General features: G+C 48.0%; 1 protein-coding gene and 1 long non-coding RNA gene across 3 annotated transcripts in view; one reads left to right on the top strand and one right to left on the bottom strand.

Moving 5' to 3' along the window:
• Positions 1-13,748, bottom strand: part of LOC117092738 — a 34,447-nt gene extending 20,699 nt beyond the window's left edge. Inside the window, exons 1-2 of the long non-coding RNA XR_004440895.1 lie at positions 13,414-13,748; positions 2,108-2,285 (exon numbers count right to left, since the gene is read on the bottom strand). This is a non-coding gene — a long non-coding RNA (uncharacterized LOC117092738). The remainder of the gene's footprint in view (positions 1-2,107; positions 2,286-13,413) is intronic.
• MPL (MPL proto-oncogene, thrombopoietin receptor) lies at positions 2,666-19,227 on the top strand. 2 transcript variants are annotated; one of them, XM_033226781.1, is made up of 12 exons: positions 2,666-2,792; positions 2,984-3,116; positions 3,431-3,609; positions 4,166-4,464; positions 4,859-5,021; positions 5,279-5,405; positions 11,315-11,499; positions 11,662-11,804; positions 13,673-13,832; positions 14,107-14,203; positions 16,993-17,080; positions 17,284-19,227. In XM_033226781.1, the coding sequence occupies exons 1-12, from the start codon at positions 2,714-2,716 to the stop codon at positions 17,536-17,538; spliced, it is 1,908 nt and encodes a 635-aa protein (XP_033082672.1). In that variant the 5' UTR covers positions 2,666-2,713; the 3' UTR covers positions 17,539-19,227. The 2 variants fall into 2 exon arrangements, with proteins under 2 accessions (XP_033082672.1, XP_033082671.1); XM_033226780.1 differs by having other exon boundaries at positions 11,626-11,804; positions 17,284-18,167.
• Positions 19,228-19,346: the final 119 nt, after the last annotated feature.

Below are 19,346 nucleotides of genomic sequence, written 5' to 3'. Positions count from 1 at the left end.
CCTGGTCAACATGGCAAAACCCTGTCTCTACTAAAAATACAAAAATTAGCCAGGTGTGGTGGTGGGCGCCTGTAATCCCAGCTACTTGGGAGGCTGAGGCAAGAGAATTGCTTGAACCCGTGAGGCAGAGGTTGCAGTGAGCTGAGATTGCACGGCAACAAGAGCAAAATTTCATCTAAAAAAAATTTTAAAAAGTATAAGATGCTTTTAGATATGCAAGTGGGGAAGTCAAGTAGGCAGTTGGCTATCCAAATCTGGAGCCCAGGGAAGAAGTCACAGCTAGAGATATCATTTTGAAGTCATCAGCATATACAGAGTATCAAAGCCATGGGACTGCATGAACACTCAAGTTGTGTTTCCCCTCTCACTTTATCTCACAGAAGTTTGGGTAGCCCTTGCCTGGGGACTGGGGAAGGCATCCAATGTCACTACCATCAGTCTTCATAATGTGAGAGCCAGGTACAGCTAAAGACAAATCTGAGTCAGGGACTGCTTGCAGAGAAATGGTGCCAGAGAAACTAAGACTTCACAGGAGGGCTAAAGGAGTTCCATCTCCTCCAGCACCTCCCACAATTCTGTTAGTAAAATTAATTAAGAAGGAAGAAGACAGGAAGGTGATATTGAGGATACTTAGTCTGTACAGCCAGCAATGGGAGCCCCAGCTAAGGCCTGAGGGGCTAAAAATGGGAGTTAATGTGGCTATGCACCGTCCCCCCAACTCACCTCCTGTCCCCACCCCTACCTACACAAGAGTCAAGGCTCCTAGAATTGGCATAAAATCCACATACAGAGCGGTCCCAGGAGAAGGCTTGGGGTTCAGTGACAGGAGATGAGCACAGGCTGAAGAGCTGAGACCAGCCATCCACTGAATTTTTTTTTTTTTTTTTATTGAGACAGTCTTGCCGTGTCACCCAGGCTGGAGTGCAGTGGTGCAATCTTGGGTCACTGCAACCTCTGCCCCTTGGGTTTAAGAGATTCTCATGCCTCAGTCTTCTGAGTAGCTGGGACTACAGGTAAGCGCTACCACGCCTGGCTAATTTTTTTTGTATTTTTAGTAGAGATGGGGTTTCACCATACTGGCCCGGCTGGTCTCAAACTCCTGACCTCAGATGATCCACCCAGCTTGACCTTCCAAAGTGCTGATATTACAAGTGTGAGCCACTGCACCCAGCCCGACCCACTGGTTCTGAGCAAACAGGATAAAAGTACTGAAGACCATTGCTTCTCCAACTTTAAGTTACATTCAAACCATCTGGGGATATTGGTAAAATGCAGGTTCTATTTTAACAGGACTGGGGCGTGGCCTAAGATTCTGCATTTTTTTTTTTTTTTTTTTGAGACGGAGTCTCGCTCTGTCGCCCGGCTGGAGTGCAGTGGCCAGATCTCAGCTCACGGCAAGCTCCGCCTCCCGGGTTTACGCCATTCTCCCGCCTCAGCCTCCCGAGTAGCTGGGACTACAGGCGCCAGCCACCTCGCCCAGCTAGCTTTTTGTATTTTTTAGTAGAGACGGGGTTTCACCGTGTTAGCCAGGATGGTCTCGAACTCCTGACCTCGTGATCCGCCCGTCTCGGCCTCCCAAAGTGCTGGGATTACAGGCTTGAGCCACCGTGCCCGCTTTTTTTTTTTTTTTTTTTTTTGAGACGGAGTCTCCTTCTGTCGCCCAGGCTGGAGTGCAGTGGCGCGATCTCGGCTCACTGCAAGCTCCACCCCCGGGTTCACACCATTCTCCTGTCTCAGCCTCCCGAGTAGCTGGGACTACAGGTGCCCGCCACCTCACCCGGCTAGTTTTTCATATTTTTTAGTAGAGACGGGGTTTCACCATGTTAGCCAGGATGGTTTCGATCTCCTGACCTCGTGATCCGCCCGTCTCGGCCTCCCAAAATGCTGGGATTACAGGCTTGAGCCACCGCGCCCGGCCTAAGATTCTGCATTTCTAATAAGTGTCCACCTAATGCTGTTGCTCCTGGTCTACAGACCACACTTTGAGTAGCAAGGGATTAAAGGCAGCCATGGAGGCCGCCCATAACGGAGAGGGCATGTCCAGTTCCAGAGAGAATGTGTTTATTCATGCACAAAGTCACAGAACTATTAAAGTGGAAATACTCACCATTTGGCATGTTGTGGGGCAGACAGTCATTTCTCAGCCGATTAGCCTCCTAAGAGCATAGCACAGCATGGTTGTTACTCACATGGGTTCTGAAGGTTGACCTCTTGAGCTTTACGTCTTACTACATATGTAATCTTGGGCAAATCCTTAACTTCTCTACATCTCCGTTTCCTCATCTCTATAATGGAAATAACAAGACTATTGTGAGGATTGTCTAAGTGAATGGATATAAAGTGCTTAACACATGGCAGCATAGTAAGTACTCAGTAAAGGCTGCTATTCTGATGCTGTTATACCATTTTATAATCATTAACATAGATACAGAGGCTGACTTGCCTTTTGGTACGCGGTCAAATATACAACCCCCATCTCCCTCCCACCAAAAGGCCTGTGTCCTCTCTTTCAAATTCCTCCTTCCCTCCTGCCCACTCTCCCTCCCCTGGCCCCTGGCCCCAGTGTGGTCTGGATGGGCCCCAGAGGGGCAGGGACAGGGACAGGACGTGGGGCTGTATCTGACAGGAACCTGAGGGGCTGGCCTGGGAGGGGATTGGGGCCCGGCTTCCTGAAGGGAGGATGGGCTAAGGCAGGCACACAGTGGCGGAGAAGATGCCCTCCTGGGCTCTCTTCATGGTCACCTCCTGCCTCCTCCTGGCCCCTCCAAACCTGGCCCAAGTCAGCAGCCAAGGTGAGGTGCACGGAGGGTGGAGATCACCTATGCCCAGGAAGAGGGAACTCTGGGAGGTGATGCAGGGCCCTGGGAGGTGATGCAAGGCCCTGGGAGGGGAGGTAGAGTAAGAGGCTCTCCTGCTGGTCCCCTCCTCTTCCACGTAAACATGCCTGGGAGGACCCAGCGCCAACTCACCAGCTGTTCCTTAGATGTCTCCTTGCTGGCCTCGGACTCAGAGCCCCTGAAGTGTTTCTCTCGAACATTTGAGGACCTCACTTGCTTCTGGGATGAGGAAGAGGCAGCACCCAGTGGGACATACCAGCTGCTGTATGCCTACCCGGGGTAGGTGCTGGACTATGCCTCACTCCCCATATATCTATCTGTCCCTGCACTTAGCTGAGTCCCACACCAGCAGCTTTCCTGCCCATCCGAGGATCACTCTGAATACAAGCCCTAAGTACCCAGTTTTTGAACAGATGTGCTTTGGATATATGTGGGCCCCAACTCCAGCCCTACATAACCCCTAATCCCACCTATCCCAGGCATTAAGAAGAAAAATGGCAGTACTAGAGACAAAAGTTGGGCATGAGCCCAGGTCTGGGTCCTCAGGGCTCTGCCTGGTGGCTGTGTAGGAGGGATCTCTGCTATGCCAACAGGGAGAAGCCCCGCGCCTGCCCCCTGAATTCTCAGAGCATGCCCCGCTTTGGAACCCGATACGTGTGCCAGTTTCCAGCCCAGGAAGAAGTGCGTCTCTTCTTTCCGCTGCACCTCTGGGTGAAGAATGTGTTCCTAAACCAGACTCGGATTCAGCGAGTCCTCTTTGTGGACAGTGTAGGTAAGAGCCATCCTCCTGTCACCCGGCCCCCTCCACTTGCTGCCCTCAATCCAGCTCCTGGAATCAGACTTATCTGTGCCCGTCTAGCCCAGCACGGATACCCCTATTAACAGACCCCCGAGGCACCCCAAGACTCCCTTGTCATACCTCCCAGCCTTGGCATCTAGAGCTAGAACTGCCCCACATATCATTTCACACCAGGGACACCCTGGTCCTCCCATCATCAACAAATCATTTATTCATCCATTCAAGAGTTACAGAATACCTACTGTGTGCCAGACACTGGGCTACGTGATGGGTTATGGAGAAAAAGGGATCCCTGCTTCCAAGAAGCACTGAGTCTTGCTAGCCATCATACTGCAATGAAGTCACTGTTCTCATGAGGGAAGAACAGAATCAGGAGCCTCCCTAGCCTGCCCTCCAGGAGAATGACAGCCTACAATTTTTGAATCCAGAAGCTGCCCCAATTCAGCCCCCAGCACCCCTCTCTGCAGTCCAGAGGCTGAGCCATAGACTGTGGTACTCAGAGTTCTGATGTGCCCTGTCTTGCCCTTAGGCCTGCCGGCTCCCCCCAATATCATCAAGGCCATGGGTGGGAGCCAGCCAGGGGAACTTCAGATCAGCTGGGAGGCCCCAGCTCCAGAAATCAGTGATTTCCTGAGGTACGAACTCCGCTATGGCCCCAAAGGTCTCAAGAACTCCACTGGTCCCACGGTCATACAGTTGATCGCCACAGAAACCTGCTGCCCTGCTCTGCAGAGGCCACACTCAGCCTCTACTCTGGACCAGTCTCCATGTGCTCAGCCCACAATGCCCTGGCAAGATGGACCACAGCAGACCTCCCCAACTAGAGAAGTATGCTGACCTTCTTCTGCCTCACCTCCTATCTCCTACCTTCAATCTTGCCCCAGGAAAGGACAGACCATACTTTGGGGATTCCAGACCTGGGTTCGTCCTTGGAGAGTTAGTATAGGCTCAGATATGAGCCATGTCTACTTAGGGGCTTCCTACTTTGGGTCATTCCCACTGATAACAGTGAAGCCTTTCAGGCCTCCAAATTAATGGAGATTTCCCAACAAAACCCTGAACACCACCTGAAACCCACCAACTTGGCCCCTGATCTGTGTGCATATCTATCCAGCAAGGAGCTGAGCTCCTCTCCACAGGGATGGTGTGCAAATATAAGGGTTGAAGGTTGTCTCAGCTGACAGGCAGACCTAGATTGTGAAGCTGGGATTTTCCTCCCAAGGCTTCAGCTCTGACAGCAGGGGGTGGAAGCTGCCTCATCTCAGGACTCCAGCCTGGCAACTCATACTGGCTGCAGCTGCGCAGTGAACCTGATGGGATCTCCCTCGGTGGCTCCTGGGGATCCTGGTCCCTCCCTGTGACTGTGGACCTGCCTGGAGATGCAGGTGAGTCAACAAAGGAATAGGGAGATGGGGAGGAGATAAAAAGAAGATCTGTAGGGAAGCCTGGGCTGGATCTGAAGCTCTGGGAACCAGGGTCCTTCCTGATGATTTCGAACTTGCCATTGGACAGGATGAACTATGTTCAGGGAAAGAAGAGAGAATAGGAGTCCATGTTCTAAGTTGTATGTGTAGAAATGATCCGAACACCCTATACAGTAGGGGCACACAGATCCTGATGGGACTTACTTCTTTCACTTTAGTGGCAATTGGACTGCAATGCTTTACCTTGGACCTGAAGAATGTTACCTGTCAATGGCAGCAAGAGGACCATGCTAGCTCCCAAGGTTTCTTCTACCACAGCAGGGCACGATGCTGCCCCAGAGACAGGTGAGAGCTGAACTGCTGATTGAGGTTGGTGTCATGGGAGTGAGCCACAGTCTTGCAGAAAAAAGGAAGAGAGTGTTCTTGGTCCTCTTCACTCTCCTCCCTTGTCCCAAAACCATACAGCTTTCAATGCTCTCTTATCTATTCTCTCATCCTCCAATCGATATTTTATCTTCTCAACCTCTCTCTATTCCCATTGGGAATGCTTTGGTTTAGTTCAGCCTTAGTCATGTCACTGGGACCATTGCAACAGCCTACAGTCTAATTCACCTCCAATGTATTCCCCATGCTGCTAACAGAGTGATCTTTGTTAAGCTCAAACTGTATATGACCTTTGTAAAGCTCTAACTTTGCATGGTCTCCCCCTACTCAAATATGTACTGCAATTTCTCATTATCAAAGCCATAAAAAATTTAGCCTGGCCTTCAAAGACTTCCACCAAGCACCTCATTAATTCTTCATCCTCTCCATATCTAAATCTATAACCAAGTTGTATAGATTTTACCTATTAACTAACTCTAGAATCTGCCCAATTGTCTATCACTGCCGTTATCCTACTACAACTCATCATCAATTCTCTCTTCAGCTACTGAAAAGATGTAGTAACTGACCACCCTGAGTCTTCCAAGTAATTCTTCACACAGGTGCTGACGGGAACTTTTTGTTTTGTTTTGAGACAGAGTCTCACTCTGTTGCCCAGGCTGGAGTGCAATAGCACAATCTTGGCTCACTGCAACCTCCACCTGCTGGGATCAAGTGATTCTCCTGCCTCAGCCTCCCATGTAGCTGGGATTACAGGCATGTGCCACCACACCCCATTAATTTTTTTTGTATTTAGTAGAGAGGGGGCTTCACCATGTTGGTCAGGCTGATCTCGAACTCCTGACCTCAGGTGATCCACCTGCCTTGGCCTCCCAAAGTGCTGGGATTACAGGTGTGAGCCACCGTTCCTGGCCTGAAGGGATCTTTTAAAAGTGCAAAAATGAACATAACACTCCCTGCTTAAAAATCTTCAATAGCTTTCCACTAGTCTTAGGATAAAAAAAAAACCTCTATCATGGACTTGAAAAGTTCTGAGACTCAGACCCTACCTACCTCTTCATCTTCATCTTGTGCTATGCTGCCCTTTGATTCCCATGTTCCGGCACGGGCCTTCTGTGGTCCACTCATATCTGGCATATTTCCTCCTGCTCTAGGTCTTTACACTGCTGTTTACCCAGCCCTCCTGTCTTTACTTAACCTCTACTTACCATCCAAATCTCAACTCAAGCATCACTCTCTTAGGGACCCTCCCCTGGCCTTCTTTATTAAGTCCGATAGTACTATTATATACTCTTGTTGTACCATGTACTGCTCCTTTTTTTTTTTTTTTTAAGACAGAGTCTCGCTCTGTTGCCCAGGCTGGAGTGCAGTGGTGTGATCTTGGCTCACTGCAAGCCCCGCCTCCTGGGTTCATGCCATTCTGCTGCCTCAGCCTCCCAAGTAGCTGGGACTACAGGCGCCTGCTACCATGCTTGGCTAATTTTTTGTATTTTTAGGAGAGACGCGGTTTCACCGTGTTAGCCAGAATGGTCTCAATCTGACCTCGTGATCCACCCACCTCGGCCTCCCAAAGTGCTGGGATTACAGGCGTGAGCTACCGCACCCGGCCATACCTCTCCTTCTTGAGTACTTCTCATAGTCACACTTTTATATTTACACTTTATATGATTATTTGGTTGACAATAAAAATCTCGCTGGGCCCAGTGGCTCACACCTATAATCCCAGCACTTTGGGAGGCTAAGGTGTGAAGATCACTTGAGGCCAGGAGTTTGAGACCAGCCTAGACAACATGGTGAGACTTTGTCTCTACAAAATTTCTTTTTTTTAATTAGCCAGGCATGGTAGCATGTGCCTGTATTCCTAGCTACTTGGGAGGCTAAGGTGGGAGGATGGCGTGAGCCTAGGAGTTTGAGGTTACCGTGAGCTATGATTGCACCACTGGACTCCAGCCTGGGCAACAGATCAAGATTTTGTCTCCAAAAAAATAATCTCTTAGATCTCCAATTGAGAAAGTCTGATCTTGACCAAATATGATCCATGAGGGCAAGATCAATGTCTGTTTTTATTCACCAGTATACTCTCATCTACCAATAGTAGGTGCTCAGTAAAAAATTGTTGAACTAATGAATAATGAAAAAAAAACACTATTAACTATTTAAATATATTCTTCCAGTTTTTTCTATGTATTTACATACATCTATATACAACATTTTACATTTTATTATTTTTGAGATAGGGTCTTGCTCCATTGCCCAGGCTGGAGTACAGTGGCGTGATTATGGCTTACTGCAACCTTGACCTCCCAGGCTCAAGCAATTCTCCCACCTGAGCCTCCTGATTAGCTAGGACTACGGGCATTTTCTTTCTTTCTTTTTAAAGTAGAGACAAGGTCTCCCTATGTTGCCGAGACTGGTCTCAAACTCCTGAGCTCAAGCAATCCTCCCATCTCAGCCCTGCTACCACGCCTAGCCTAATATTTAATTTTTTTTTTTTTTTTGAGACGGAGTCTCGCTCTGTTGCCCGGGCTGGAGTACAGTGATGCAATCTCAGCTCACTGCAACCTCCACCTCCTGGGTTCAAGTGATTCTCCTGCCTCAGCCTCCCAAGTAGCCGGGATTACAGACATGCACCACCACACCCGGCTAATTTTTTGTATTTTTAGTGGAGACGGGGTTTCATCATGTTAGCCAGGCTGGTCTTGAACTCTTGACCTCAAGTGATCCACCCACCTCAGCCTCCCAAAGTGCTGGGATTATAGGAATAAGCCACCACACCCAGCCTAATATTTAATTTTTAAATATAAATTGGATTACATTATATATGTAGTTTACCTTTTTGCTTAAAAACATGTCTCAGAGATCATTACAAAAAGATGTACCTCATTCTTTTTAATCACTGCATAGATATCCATAGGATAGAGAGGCCTGAGTGGACTAAAGAGTAGCAAAACTGAAGTCATCATTTCATCTATCAAAACTTGCTTTTCCTGCCGGGCACAGTGGCTTTCACACCTGTAATCCCAGCACTTTGGGAGGCTGAGGTGGGTGGATCATTTGAGGTCAGCAGTTGGAAATCAGCCTGGACAACATGGTGAAACCTCATCTCTACTAAAAATACAAAAATTAGCCGGGCGTGGTGGCACATGCCTGTAGTCCCAGCTTCTTGGGAGGCTGAGGCAGGAAAAATGCTTGAACCGGGGAAGCGGAGGTTGCAGTGAGCCAAGTTCATGCCCCTGCACTCCAGCCTGAGCGACAGAGAGAAGACTCCTCAAAAAAAAATTTTTTTTTTTAAATTGCCTTTTCTTTATTGTCCCCGATCCTACCACGAACTCAGTTTTCCTGGACTGAAAAACAGAAATCATCCTGGACTTCTCTCATTCCTATACCCTCCAGGCCTAACCAGAAATAGTCTCATCATTTTCACCTTTTCAATATTTCTTCAGTCGTCCCTTTCCCTCTATCTCACTGCCGCTACTCTATTTTCACATCCTCATCACTTAGCACATGAAAAACTACAAGAGTGTCATAATGGATTTCTCTGCTTCTAGTCGGCCCTCACAAATCCTTTCTACAGACTGTAGTTAGAATGATCCTCCTAAAGTACAAAGCTAGTTTAAGCACTTCCCTGCTTAAAATCCTTAAATGTCTACATAACTACTACAAAGTTAGCAGTAATTCAAGTTCAAGCTCCCCAGAAAGGCCATAAGGCCATCCGTGACATGGTCTGCAGTCTCACGTTTACCACTTACCACCAGGCCCTTTATGCGAAAACCATCTGCACCACTTAGAATCTCCCCCAAAGCACCACACTCTCTTATCTATGCACAACCATGTGCCTGGGATGCCTGTTTGTCCCTTTTGCCTATCCTATTTTTAGTCCAAAACTCAGTCTAAACATCGCCTTAACCAGGAAACATTCCCTGACCCTCCTAGTCTGGGTTGGATGCTCCCCTTTGATGCTCCCAAGCCAGTCTATGCACATCACAGAAAAATAGCATGTTTGTTTTTCTGTCTTTCCCACTGAAATTAGAGCTCTTTGAAGCTTATTCCTCTATGCACTCATAGGGCCTGGCACAGTACCAATTGGCACATAGTATAAATGATTTGTTGATTAAATGGGTAAACATACCCATTTTAGTGATGGTGAGCCACTTAGGGGTTATAATCAAGAGGGAGACATGATTCAATTGTTCAATAAAGAATTATTGAGGGTGACTTTGTACAAGGCACTGGGGATAAATAGTACAACAAATAAAATGGAAAAGGGGCCAGGCTTAGTGGCTCACACCTATAATCCCAGCACTTTGGGAGGCCAAGGTGGGCAGATCACTTGAGGTCAGGAGTTCGAGATGAGCCTGGCCAACATGGTGAAACCCCATCTCTACTAAAAATACAGAAATTAGCCAGGTGTGGTGGTAGGTGCCTGTAATCCCAGCTACTCAGGAGGCTGAGGCAGGAGAATCGCCTGGACCCAGGAGGCAGAGGCTGCAGTGAGCTGAGATCGCACCACTGCACTCCAGCCTGGGCAACAAAGCGAGACTGTCTCAAAACACTTTTAAAAAGAAATAAAATGGAAAAGATTCCAGCATTGTTGGGGCTTACATTAGTAGAGGGGAGGGGAAAAGGAGGGGGAGACAAGTAAGTAAAGAAATAAAGGAACAAAGTTATAATAGAGACTAAAGGGGGGCGTGTGGTGGGTGGGGGGGTGGGTACTGCTAATTTAGACTGAGTGGCCAGGAAAAGCCTCACCAGGGAGGTGACAGATAAGCCGAGATCTAAATGGCAAGAAAGAATGAGTCACATGAAGACCTGCAGTCAGAGCAATCCAGGGCAAAGGCAAAGTGCAAAGATAGCACATTCGGCATATCTGCAGCACAGAAAGAAGGCCTGTGTGGATAAAGGGTGATAAACTGGCATGAGAATCATAAGAGATGAGAATGGTGAGGCAAGGAGAAACCAAATCACAGACTCCCATAGGCCTGGTAAAGAGTTTGGGTTTTATTCAAAGTGGGATGAAGAGCTGCTAAAGGATTTTAAGCAGTAAATGATGACAATTTGATTTACATTTTTAAAAGATGTTTCTCTGTGAATAAATAAATGAGAGTAGAAGCAGAATCACCAGTTAGAAATTTGCCTTAATCCAAGCAAGGAATAATAGTGGCTTCATCTAACACAGCAGTGGTAAAGATCAAAATCAATAGATTTGTGACATTATATTCTGTACATTATCACATCAACATTTGTGGAAACAAACTCTGGTAGCCATGTGGAGAACAACTTGAAGGTAGTGGCAAAAACAAAAGCAGAAAAGCCAGTTAGGAGACTATTGTAATAATCTAATAGCAAAATAACACATAGGGGAGAGTAGGAGGAATGACGTATGAGAACACGTTAAAAATATAGGCTATTTTTCTCCAGAAAGATGAGGGTTGTTTAATCTTTGAAACAATCCTGTGAGGTTGGTATCATTAACCCATTTTGCAAATAGAAGGAAACTGGAGCAGAAATAAATCAAGTAATTTGCCCAAAGTTATACAAAGGTAAGCCAAGACCTGAACTCTTGGTGAAAACCCATGCTGTTTTCACATATCATGCTAGGTCTTTCCTCAAAGGGAAGAGGCCAGACACCAAAGCTGACTTCAGAAAACATCATGGCAAAATAGCAAAAACAAATGATCAAATGAACAAAGGAAAAAAAAAAAAGAAAAGAAAACATCATGGCATAAAGACAGAGGGAAAGCTCTAGAGGCTCCTCGAAGGAAGGAGTTAGATGATAATCCCTGCAGGCCATCATTCTTGTGGGATGGGAAGCCTTGGGATTAGTCTCTGGGGCAGGCCTGATTCAATGACTCTGTGGGGCTGGGTCTTAGGTACCCCATCTGGGAGGACTGTGAAGAGGAAGAGAAAACAGATCCAGGATTACAGACCCCACAGTTCTCTCGCTGCCACTTCAAGTCACGAAATGACAGCGTTATTCACATCCTTGTGGAGGTGACCACAGCCCCGGGTGCTGTTCACAGTTACCTGGGCTCCCCTTTCTGGATCCACCAGGCTGGTAAGAACTTTCTTCCCCATTCTTCCCACATAGTTCCCAGCCCCACTGAATCTGACCCTGTGCCCAGGATCCCCAACTCTGACCCTTCTGACCAATGGTTCTGGTGGCACGACGCCTCGTACACAGAAGGACTTAAGCGGCTCCCTGCTGACATCCCTGTAGTGCGCCTCCCCACCCCAAACTTGCACTGGAGGGAGATCTCCAGCGGGCATCTGGAATTGGAGTGGCAGCACCCATCATCCTGGGCAGCCCAAGAGACCTGCTATCAACTCCGATACACAGGAGAAGGCCATCAGGACTGGAAGGTATGGTCAAGCAACAAACGCCCATAGACCTCACTACGCAGGGGATCCCTGGGGTTGGCCATGCCTGTTAGCAGGAGTGAAAGTGTCTATGTATCCAGTCTCTGCTAGTATATCTATGTTTATCAGATTCAACTGGTATCTTAGTCTCTCTTGAGCATCCGATACTTCTGGCTACTCCTACTTAACATTTCTCTTCCCTTTGTCTTTGGGATATCAGTCTTCCCTGATTTTCCTCCTACCTCTCTGACTGAACTTTCTCACTCTCCTCTCCTGTCTCCTCCTTGCCAGGCTTCCACAAAATGCTGTTCTTCCTAGTGTCTCATCCTAGGCTCTTTTCTCCTCTGATAAAAAAAATATATCTTCTCCCCAGGTGAGTGCTTCAACTCCATGGTTTCAATGGCCATACATTATAATCGCAATTTTACCATTCTAATTCCCATATGGAAAGGAATTTACAAACCACAGGCAAATTACCAAAACGTTTGAAGTCTGTTTCCTCATTGGTGAAATGGGGATGAAGCTATCTACCTTATGGAGTTATAGTAAAAATTAAATACTATATCTAAATACTGGCATAAGGAAGGTGCCCAATATACGTTACTTAAATATTAGTTTGTCAACTTTTATTCTCATTTGCCACACATATATACAACTATGTGCAACATCTTATGGTTCCACCAAAACTTCCTCCCCCTGGACATTTCAGACTCAGTCTATCCAGAATGGAACTCCTCTTCCTCCTGAAGCTTTACTTTTTTGTTGTGATAAAACTTACGTACAACAAAGTGTACAAATAATCTGTACATGTGTATACATCCATGTAACCATAACCAGGATCAAGACATAAATTATTTCCAGCACCTCAGAAGCTCCCAATGCCCCGCCACATCCCCCGCCACCAAAGGTAATCACCATCCTGACATTACCATTGATTCATCTGGACTGTTGTTGAACTCGATAAAATGGAACCCTAAAGTATATCTTCCTCAAACTTACTTCTCTTCTGTTTCCTGTCTCTGACAATGGCACCACTACTTACCCAGTACCCAAGCTTGGAAGCACCCTTGACTCTTCTTGCTCTTCCCTTATCCCTTCCCCTTACTCATCAACAACTAAGTTGATGGCAATAACGTACCAACAGTCCTCAAATTCCTACCAGGATTGCCTTAGCCTTATCTGTGACCATCCAGCCTTGTCATCCAGGCTTTTAGCACACTAAACTACTCTGTGGCACAAAACCAAGCATTAAATGCTTCTCTGGACTTCCATGGTGCCTTGCACTAATTAATTGTTGTGATTATTTACCTGTTTGGATGTCTCCCTCATTAGACATGTAAGAGACGATGCTTTATTGCTTTCTCCCCAGTGCTTACTTAACCCAATGTTTGAAGTATCACACAGTTCATAAATGTTTGCTGTCTTCCTGCTTGTACACGTGATGCTTGTACCCCAGAGCCTAACGCAAATCTGGCATCCTCCGCAGCATGAGTATTATTTGTGGCATGTGACTCTGAATATATCTGTTTCTGGGGGTGTCCATCGCCCGACCTGGAGTTGTGAGAGCACACGGCAGGGTGTGTGTGTACCGGGATCCTTGCCGAGGGTGTACCTGGGTGTTGGTGTTAGGATACGTAGCTCTCTGAGGTGAGGTCTGGCGCCTTTCTCTCGGGCAGAGAGTGATCCTGTTGGGGAGAGGCTCTCGGTTAGGGAGCTCTATCCTGTTTCTGCCGGGAAGCGTGTTTTATGCCGGTGGGGCTCTTTATGGGGATCTCCGACAGCCTGGGGATTCGGAGCTGTAGGATTTGGGTCAAAAAGACGTCAGGCTGTCGAAGCCCCGACGCCGGGCCACCGCACACTTCTTTGTGCAGGTGCTGGAGCCGCCTCTCGGGGCCCGAGGAGGGACCCTGGAGCTGCGCCCGCGATCTCGCTACCGTTTACAGCTGCGCGCCAGGCTCAATGGCCCCACCTACCAAGGTCCCTGGAGCTCGTGGTCGGACCCAGCTAGGGTGGAGACCGCCACAGAGACCGGTGAGGCAGGCCCCGACCGCGCCAAAGCAGCACAGCGCCTGCGCCAGGGACGGGGCGCCGGGTGCTGGAGGGACGGGGCGTCGGAGGCGGGAGGGGCGGGGCTCGGAGAGGGGCGGGGCTCGGAGAGGGGCGGGGCCCTGGCCGCACGGGTCGACGGCTGCGCGGGTGCCCGCAGGGCCCAGGGCGGCGAGGGGCGGGGCCAGAGCAGGGGCTGGCGGGCTGAGGGCGGGGCTCAGGCCCGGTGGGCCGAGGTCTGACCCTTTTTGTCTCCTAGCCTGGATCTCCTTGGTGACCGCTCTGCTCTTAGTGCTGGGCCTCAGCGCCGTCCTGGGCCTGCTGCTGCTGAGGTGGCAGTTTCCTGCACACTACAGGTACCACCCCCGCCAGGCAGGAGACTGGTGGTGGATCGGGCGGAGCCGGAGGCCTCTAAACGGGCATTCTCGGTTCGCTCTGTGACCCCAGATCTCCGGTCACCGCCCATGCGCACCTACGGCTTCGCCGCTTCCTGCACGTCTCCTCTGGGACTCGCCGCGACTCCTTACACTCTAACACGCCCACTATACCGCACACCTCGAACAGCCCCGCCTCCTGCTGCTCACCTTGGCGATTAGGCCACCGTCCACCCTTCAGCCAAACTGCCCACTCCACCCCCATCCAATTGGCCATCAGGTCCCACCTCCTAAACCTAGTCCAAACAATGGCCCCCTTTCTCTAGCCCTACGGACACGACCTGACTCACTGAAACAGAACCTCTCCCCACTCCGATCTAGCCTCACACAGCCACCAGAATAATCTTTCTAAAATGCGCACATGAACCTATCAATTCCCTCCTTAAATCCCTTTAATAGCTCCCAGGATATAGTCCAGGCTCCCTATGATGACAAGCGAGGCTCTGCAAAATCGACCCCTGCCAGCAAGCACTTCAGCCTCTTCTACCCTGTGCATCAGCCTTTCCAAACTGGTTTTCTCCACAAGTCAGGTTTTACTTCTCAGTGCCTTTGCACATAATGTCCCCTCTGCCTGAAATAGCCTCCCTGTCTGACTAAACCCATTCATCTGTAAATAACTTTCTTCACCAACTCATAAGAAACCTTTCCTGACCCTCCCCCGTTTGGCCGCTGCTTTGTGCTCCAATACAGTACCAGTAGTGTTTTACTGTGTTTATTTCTTTATATATCTTCCCTATTATACCTTACTTGGTCATCTTTAAATCCTTAGCACAGTGCCTGCCAAAAAGCAGGCCCTTAAATAAATGTTATTAATGAGTGACTCATTTATGTGGGAAGACGAAGGCTGAGGAGAAATGCCATTGGAGGCTATAAACATGAAGGGTAGAATGCATCCCACCTCCGTCCTTCATCTGCTGCTTCTTGAAGACTTAGCTCAGAAGTCAGCTCCTCCAGATGGTGTCTTTTGATGGTCCTGGGTTGGTTCAGGTGCCACTCTCGTGGGCTACCATCTCCCTCTGAACATACCTCTCTTTGAACTTTTAATCTGCCCATATGTATGAGCAGACTGAAAGGTAGCCTCCATGAAGGTAGCCAGATCCAACAAAAAAGTTGGAGAAGTAGGAGGAGGTGGTCTGCTGAGAAGGCATACTCAGTTCCTTTTCCCCAATTTACCAGGTAAGTGACACCTCCTCCTCTGGAGAGATATGAGTGAGGTCACTGAAGCAGCCTGAAATGTTCTGCTGACGTCCCTCCACATGGAAATATGAGGCTAAAGAATTGAGGTTCTGGCCGGGCGCGGTGGCTCACGCCTGTAATCCCAGCATTTTGGGAGGCCAAGGTAGGCGGATCACAAGGTCAGGAGATTGAGACCATCCTGGCTAACACGGTGAAACTCCGTCTCTATTAAAAATACAAAAAAACTAGACAGGCGTGGTGGTGGGTGCCTGTAGTCCCAGCTAGGCAAGAGAATGACGTGAACCTGAGAGGCGGAGCTTGCAGTGAGCGGAGATGGCGCCACTACACTCCAGCCTGGGTGACAGAGCAAGACTCTGTCTCAAAAAAAAAGAATTGAGGTTCCTCCAACACACCTTAATCCATATTCTTCCCAGATAACTTACTAATAAGCTCCACTGGTTTTATTCATTCATTCATTCATTCATTCAGCTAATTTACTGAGCACATACTACGGGTCAGACACTATTCTACACCCTAGAAATATAGGAGTGAATAAATAGACAAACTCTCTGTTCTCGGGGACCATATGTTCTAGTGGGGTGAGACAGACAAAAAGAAATATATATAACAATACAATAAATGTACAACAAGTCAAGTGCTATAAAGAAAAATGAAGTACAGCAGGAGATAGCCTGTCATGGGGAAAGGAAGTGGTACTACAGTGGTCCCCTCTTATCCACAGTTTCACTTTTTGTGGTTTCAGTTACACGTGGTCAATTAAGGTCCGAAAAAAATTAAGTGGAAAATTCCAGAAATAAACAATTCACATATTTTAAATTGTAAGTAACATGATGAAATCTCTTGCCATGCCGCTCTGTCCCACCCGGGATGTAAATCATCCCTTTGTCCAGCATCTCCACGCTGTATATGTTCTCTGCCGCACAGTCACTTAGCAGCTATCTTGCTTATCAGATTGACTTGTTGAGGTATTGCAGTGCTGTGTTCAAGTAACCCTTATTTTAGTTAATAATGGCCCCAAAGAACAAGAGTAGTGATGTTGGCACATTATTATGCTTGTTCTATTTTATTATTAGTCATTGTTAATCTCTTACTGTGCCTAACTTATAAACTTTATCATAGGTATGTACGTATAGGAAAAACATCTGCTGGGAGTCTTGAAACATATCCCCTGCAGATAAAGGGGAACTACTGTGTTTCAGGCAGGGTAGTCAGGGATGACATTTGAACAGAGGCCCACAATGAGGTGAGGGAATGAATCCAGTGTTCCAGACAGAACAAACGTTGGAATGTTTGAGGAAACTGCAGCACCCTTTGTTGAACCTGCCCACCACTGACTTCCCTCCCCTACCTGAGGTTTTCTTCTTACTCTACTCCCCTGCCTGACTTTGTTGCCTTGACCATGCTGTTATCTCTCCAAGTCTTACTCCCTGGCCTCACTGCTCCCCCACCCCAACTGCTCTCCTCCTCCACACCAATTTACTGCCATGGCTCAATCTGCTTCTCTTCTCCCCCAGGAGACTGAGGCATGCCCTGTGGCCCTCACTTCCAGATCTGCACCGAGTCCTAGGCCAATACCTTAGGGACACTGCAGCCCTGAGTCCGGTGAGTGAGGTTCCCTCCCCTGTGCCCACCACCAACCCTGCCTGGTACTGGATCTTTGCCCCAACAACACAACTTGTTCAAGGTCCTTGCCCTACCAGCGTGCCATACCCCAGCACTACCCCAGCCCTTCTCCTTCCTGTACAGTCCAGCCCCTCCTCCCACAGGATCTGCTCTAATCCAATGCCTCTCCTCATCTCTCCCAGCCCAAGGCCACAGTCTCAGATACCTGTGAAGAAGTGGAACCCAGCCTCCTTGAAATCCTCCCCAAGTCCTCAGAGAGGACTCCTTTGCCCCTGTGTTCCTCCCAGTCCCAGATGGACTACCGAAGATTGCAGCCTTCTTGCCTGGGGACCATGCCCCTGTCTGTGTGCCCACCCATGGCTGAATCAGGGTCCTGCTGTACCACCCACATTGCCAACCATTCCTACCTACCACTAAGCTATTGGCAGCAGCCTTGAGGACAGGCTCCTCACTCCCAGTTCCCTGGACAGAGCTAAACCCTCAAGACTTCTCTGTGAACTTCCATACCCTACCCCCACAACACAAGTACCCCAGACCTCACCTCCATCCCCCTCTGTCTGCCCTCACAATTAGGCTTCATAGCACTGATCTTACTCTACTGCTGCTGACATAAAACCAGGACCCTTTCTCCACAGGCAGGCTCATTTCACTAAGCTCTTCTTTTACTTTCTCTCTCCTCCTTAATGCCAAACACCTTGAAAACAAGCCTTCACTTCCCCACACTCCCCATTTACTCTTCAGACTACTTCAATTAGTTCCCCTACTACACTTTGCTAGTAAAACTGCCCAGGCAAAGTGCACCTCAAATCTTCTAATTCCAAGATCCAACAGGATTTCATTAATCATCAGTTCCTTTGATCTCTCTGTGAGATTTGTCATGGCTGACTACACACTTTTCCTTTAAATTCTTTCCTACCTTGGTCCTGCCTCTTTGAGTAGACTAGTAGTTTTTTTTGTTTGTTTGAGACAGGGTCTCACTCTGTCACCCAGGCTGGAGTGCAATGGCGCGATCTCAGCTCACTGCAACCTCCACCTCCTGGGTTCAAGCAATTCTTGTGTTTTGGCCTCCCTAGTAGTTGGGATTACAGGTGCACATCACCACACACAGCTAATTTTTTTTTTTTTTTTTTTTTTTTTTTGAGGCAGAGTCTCACTCTGTTGCCAGACTGGAGTGCAGTGGCGTGATCTTGGCTCACTGCAACCTCCGCCTCCCAGATTCAAGCAGTTCTGCCTCAGCCTCCCAAGTAGCCAGGATACAGGCGCCTGCCACCACACCTGACTAATTTTTTTGTATTTTTAGTAGAGATGGGGTTTTGCCACATTGGCCAGGATGCTCTCAATATCCTGACCTCATGATCCGCCTGCCTCAGCCTCCCAAAGTGCTGGGATTACAAGTGTGACCCACCGCACCCGGCCCCAGCTAATTTTCGTATTTTTAGTAGAGACAGGGTTTTGCCATGTTGCCCAGGCTGCTCTTGAACTCCTAACCTCGGGTGATCCACCCACCTTGGCCTCCCAAAGTAATGGGATTACAGGCATGAGCCACTGCACCCAGCTGAGTGTACTAGTAGTTAAGAGAATAAACTAGATCTAGAATCAGAGCTGGATTGAATTCCTGTCCTTCACATTTGCTAGCTGTGCAACCTTGGGCACATAACTTAATGTCTTTGAGCCTTAGTTTTTTCATCTATAAAACAGGGATAATAACAGCACCCCACAGAGTTGTGACGAGGATTGAGGTAATCTAAGTAAAGCACAGTACCTAAGACATAGTAAATGATTAATATATCTGAACTACTCTTGTAAGTATTCTTTCTTACTCTCTTCTAGCATTTCTTCCAATTATTACAGTCCTTCAAGATTCCATTTCTTAACAGAGCCTCCAATCCCATCTATTCTCTGCCTTTACTATATGTTGACCATTCCAAAGTTCTTATTTCTAGCTCAGACGTCTACTACAGCACTGTGACGCTTTATGCAACTAACTGTTTACATGTCTATTCCCTGCTACTAGATTGTGAGCTCCTTGAGGGAAAGGACCATGATTTATTTGTCCTTTTCCCCCAGCACCTAGAGTAGTGCTTGGTGCATGATAGTAGGCCTTCAATAAATTTTCTCTAAATGAATGAAATCTTTCTGGGCAAGGTTACCTTAATCCCATGCCAGCTGTTCTCATCCTCTAAACCATTCACAGGCAGTAGTAAATGTGCTCAGACCGCTCTGGTTATGGACTCTCCTAACACAT

Source organism: Trachypithecus francoisi, unplaced genomic scaffold (assembly GCF_009764315.1).
Source record: "Trachypithecus francoisi isolate TF-2019V2 unplaced genomic scaffold, Tfra_2.0 Lachesis_group12, whole genome shotgun sequence".
NCBI classification, from domain to species: domain Eukaryota; kingdom Metazoa; phylum Chordata; class Mammalia; order Primates; family Cercopithecidae; genus Trachypithecus; species Trachypithecus francoisi.
The sequence above is the reverse complement of the archived record's forward strand: the minus strand, read 5'-3'. Positions and strand labels throughout refer to the sequence as shown.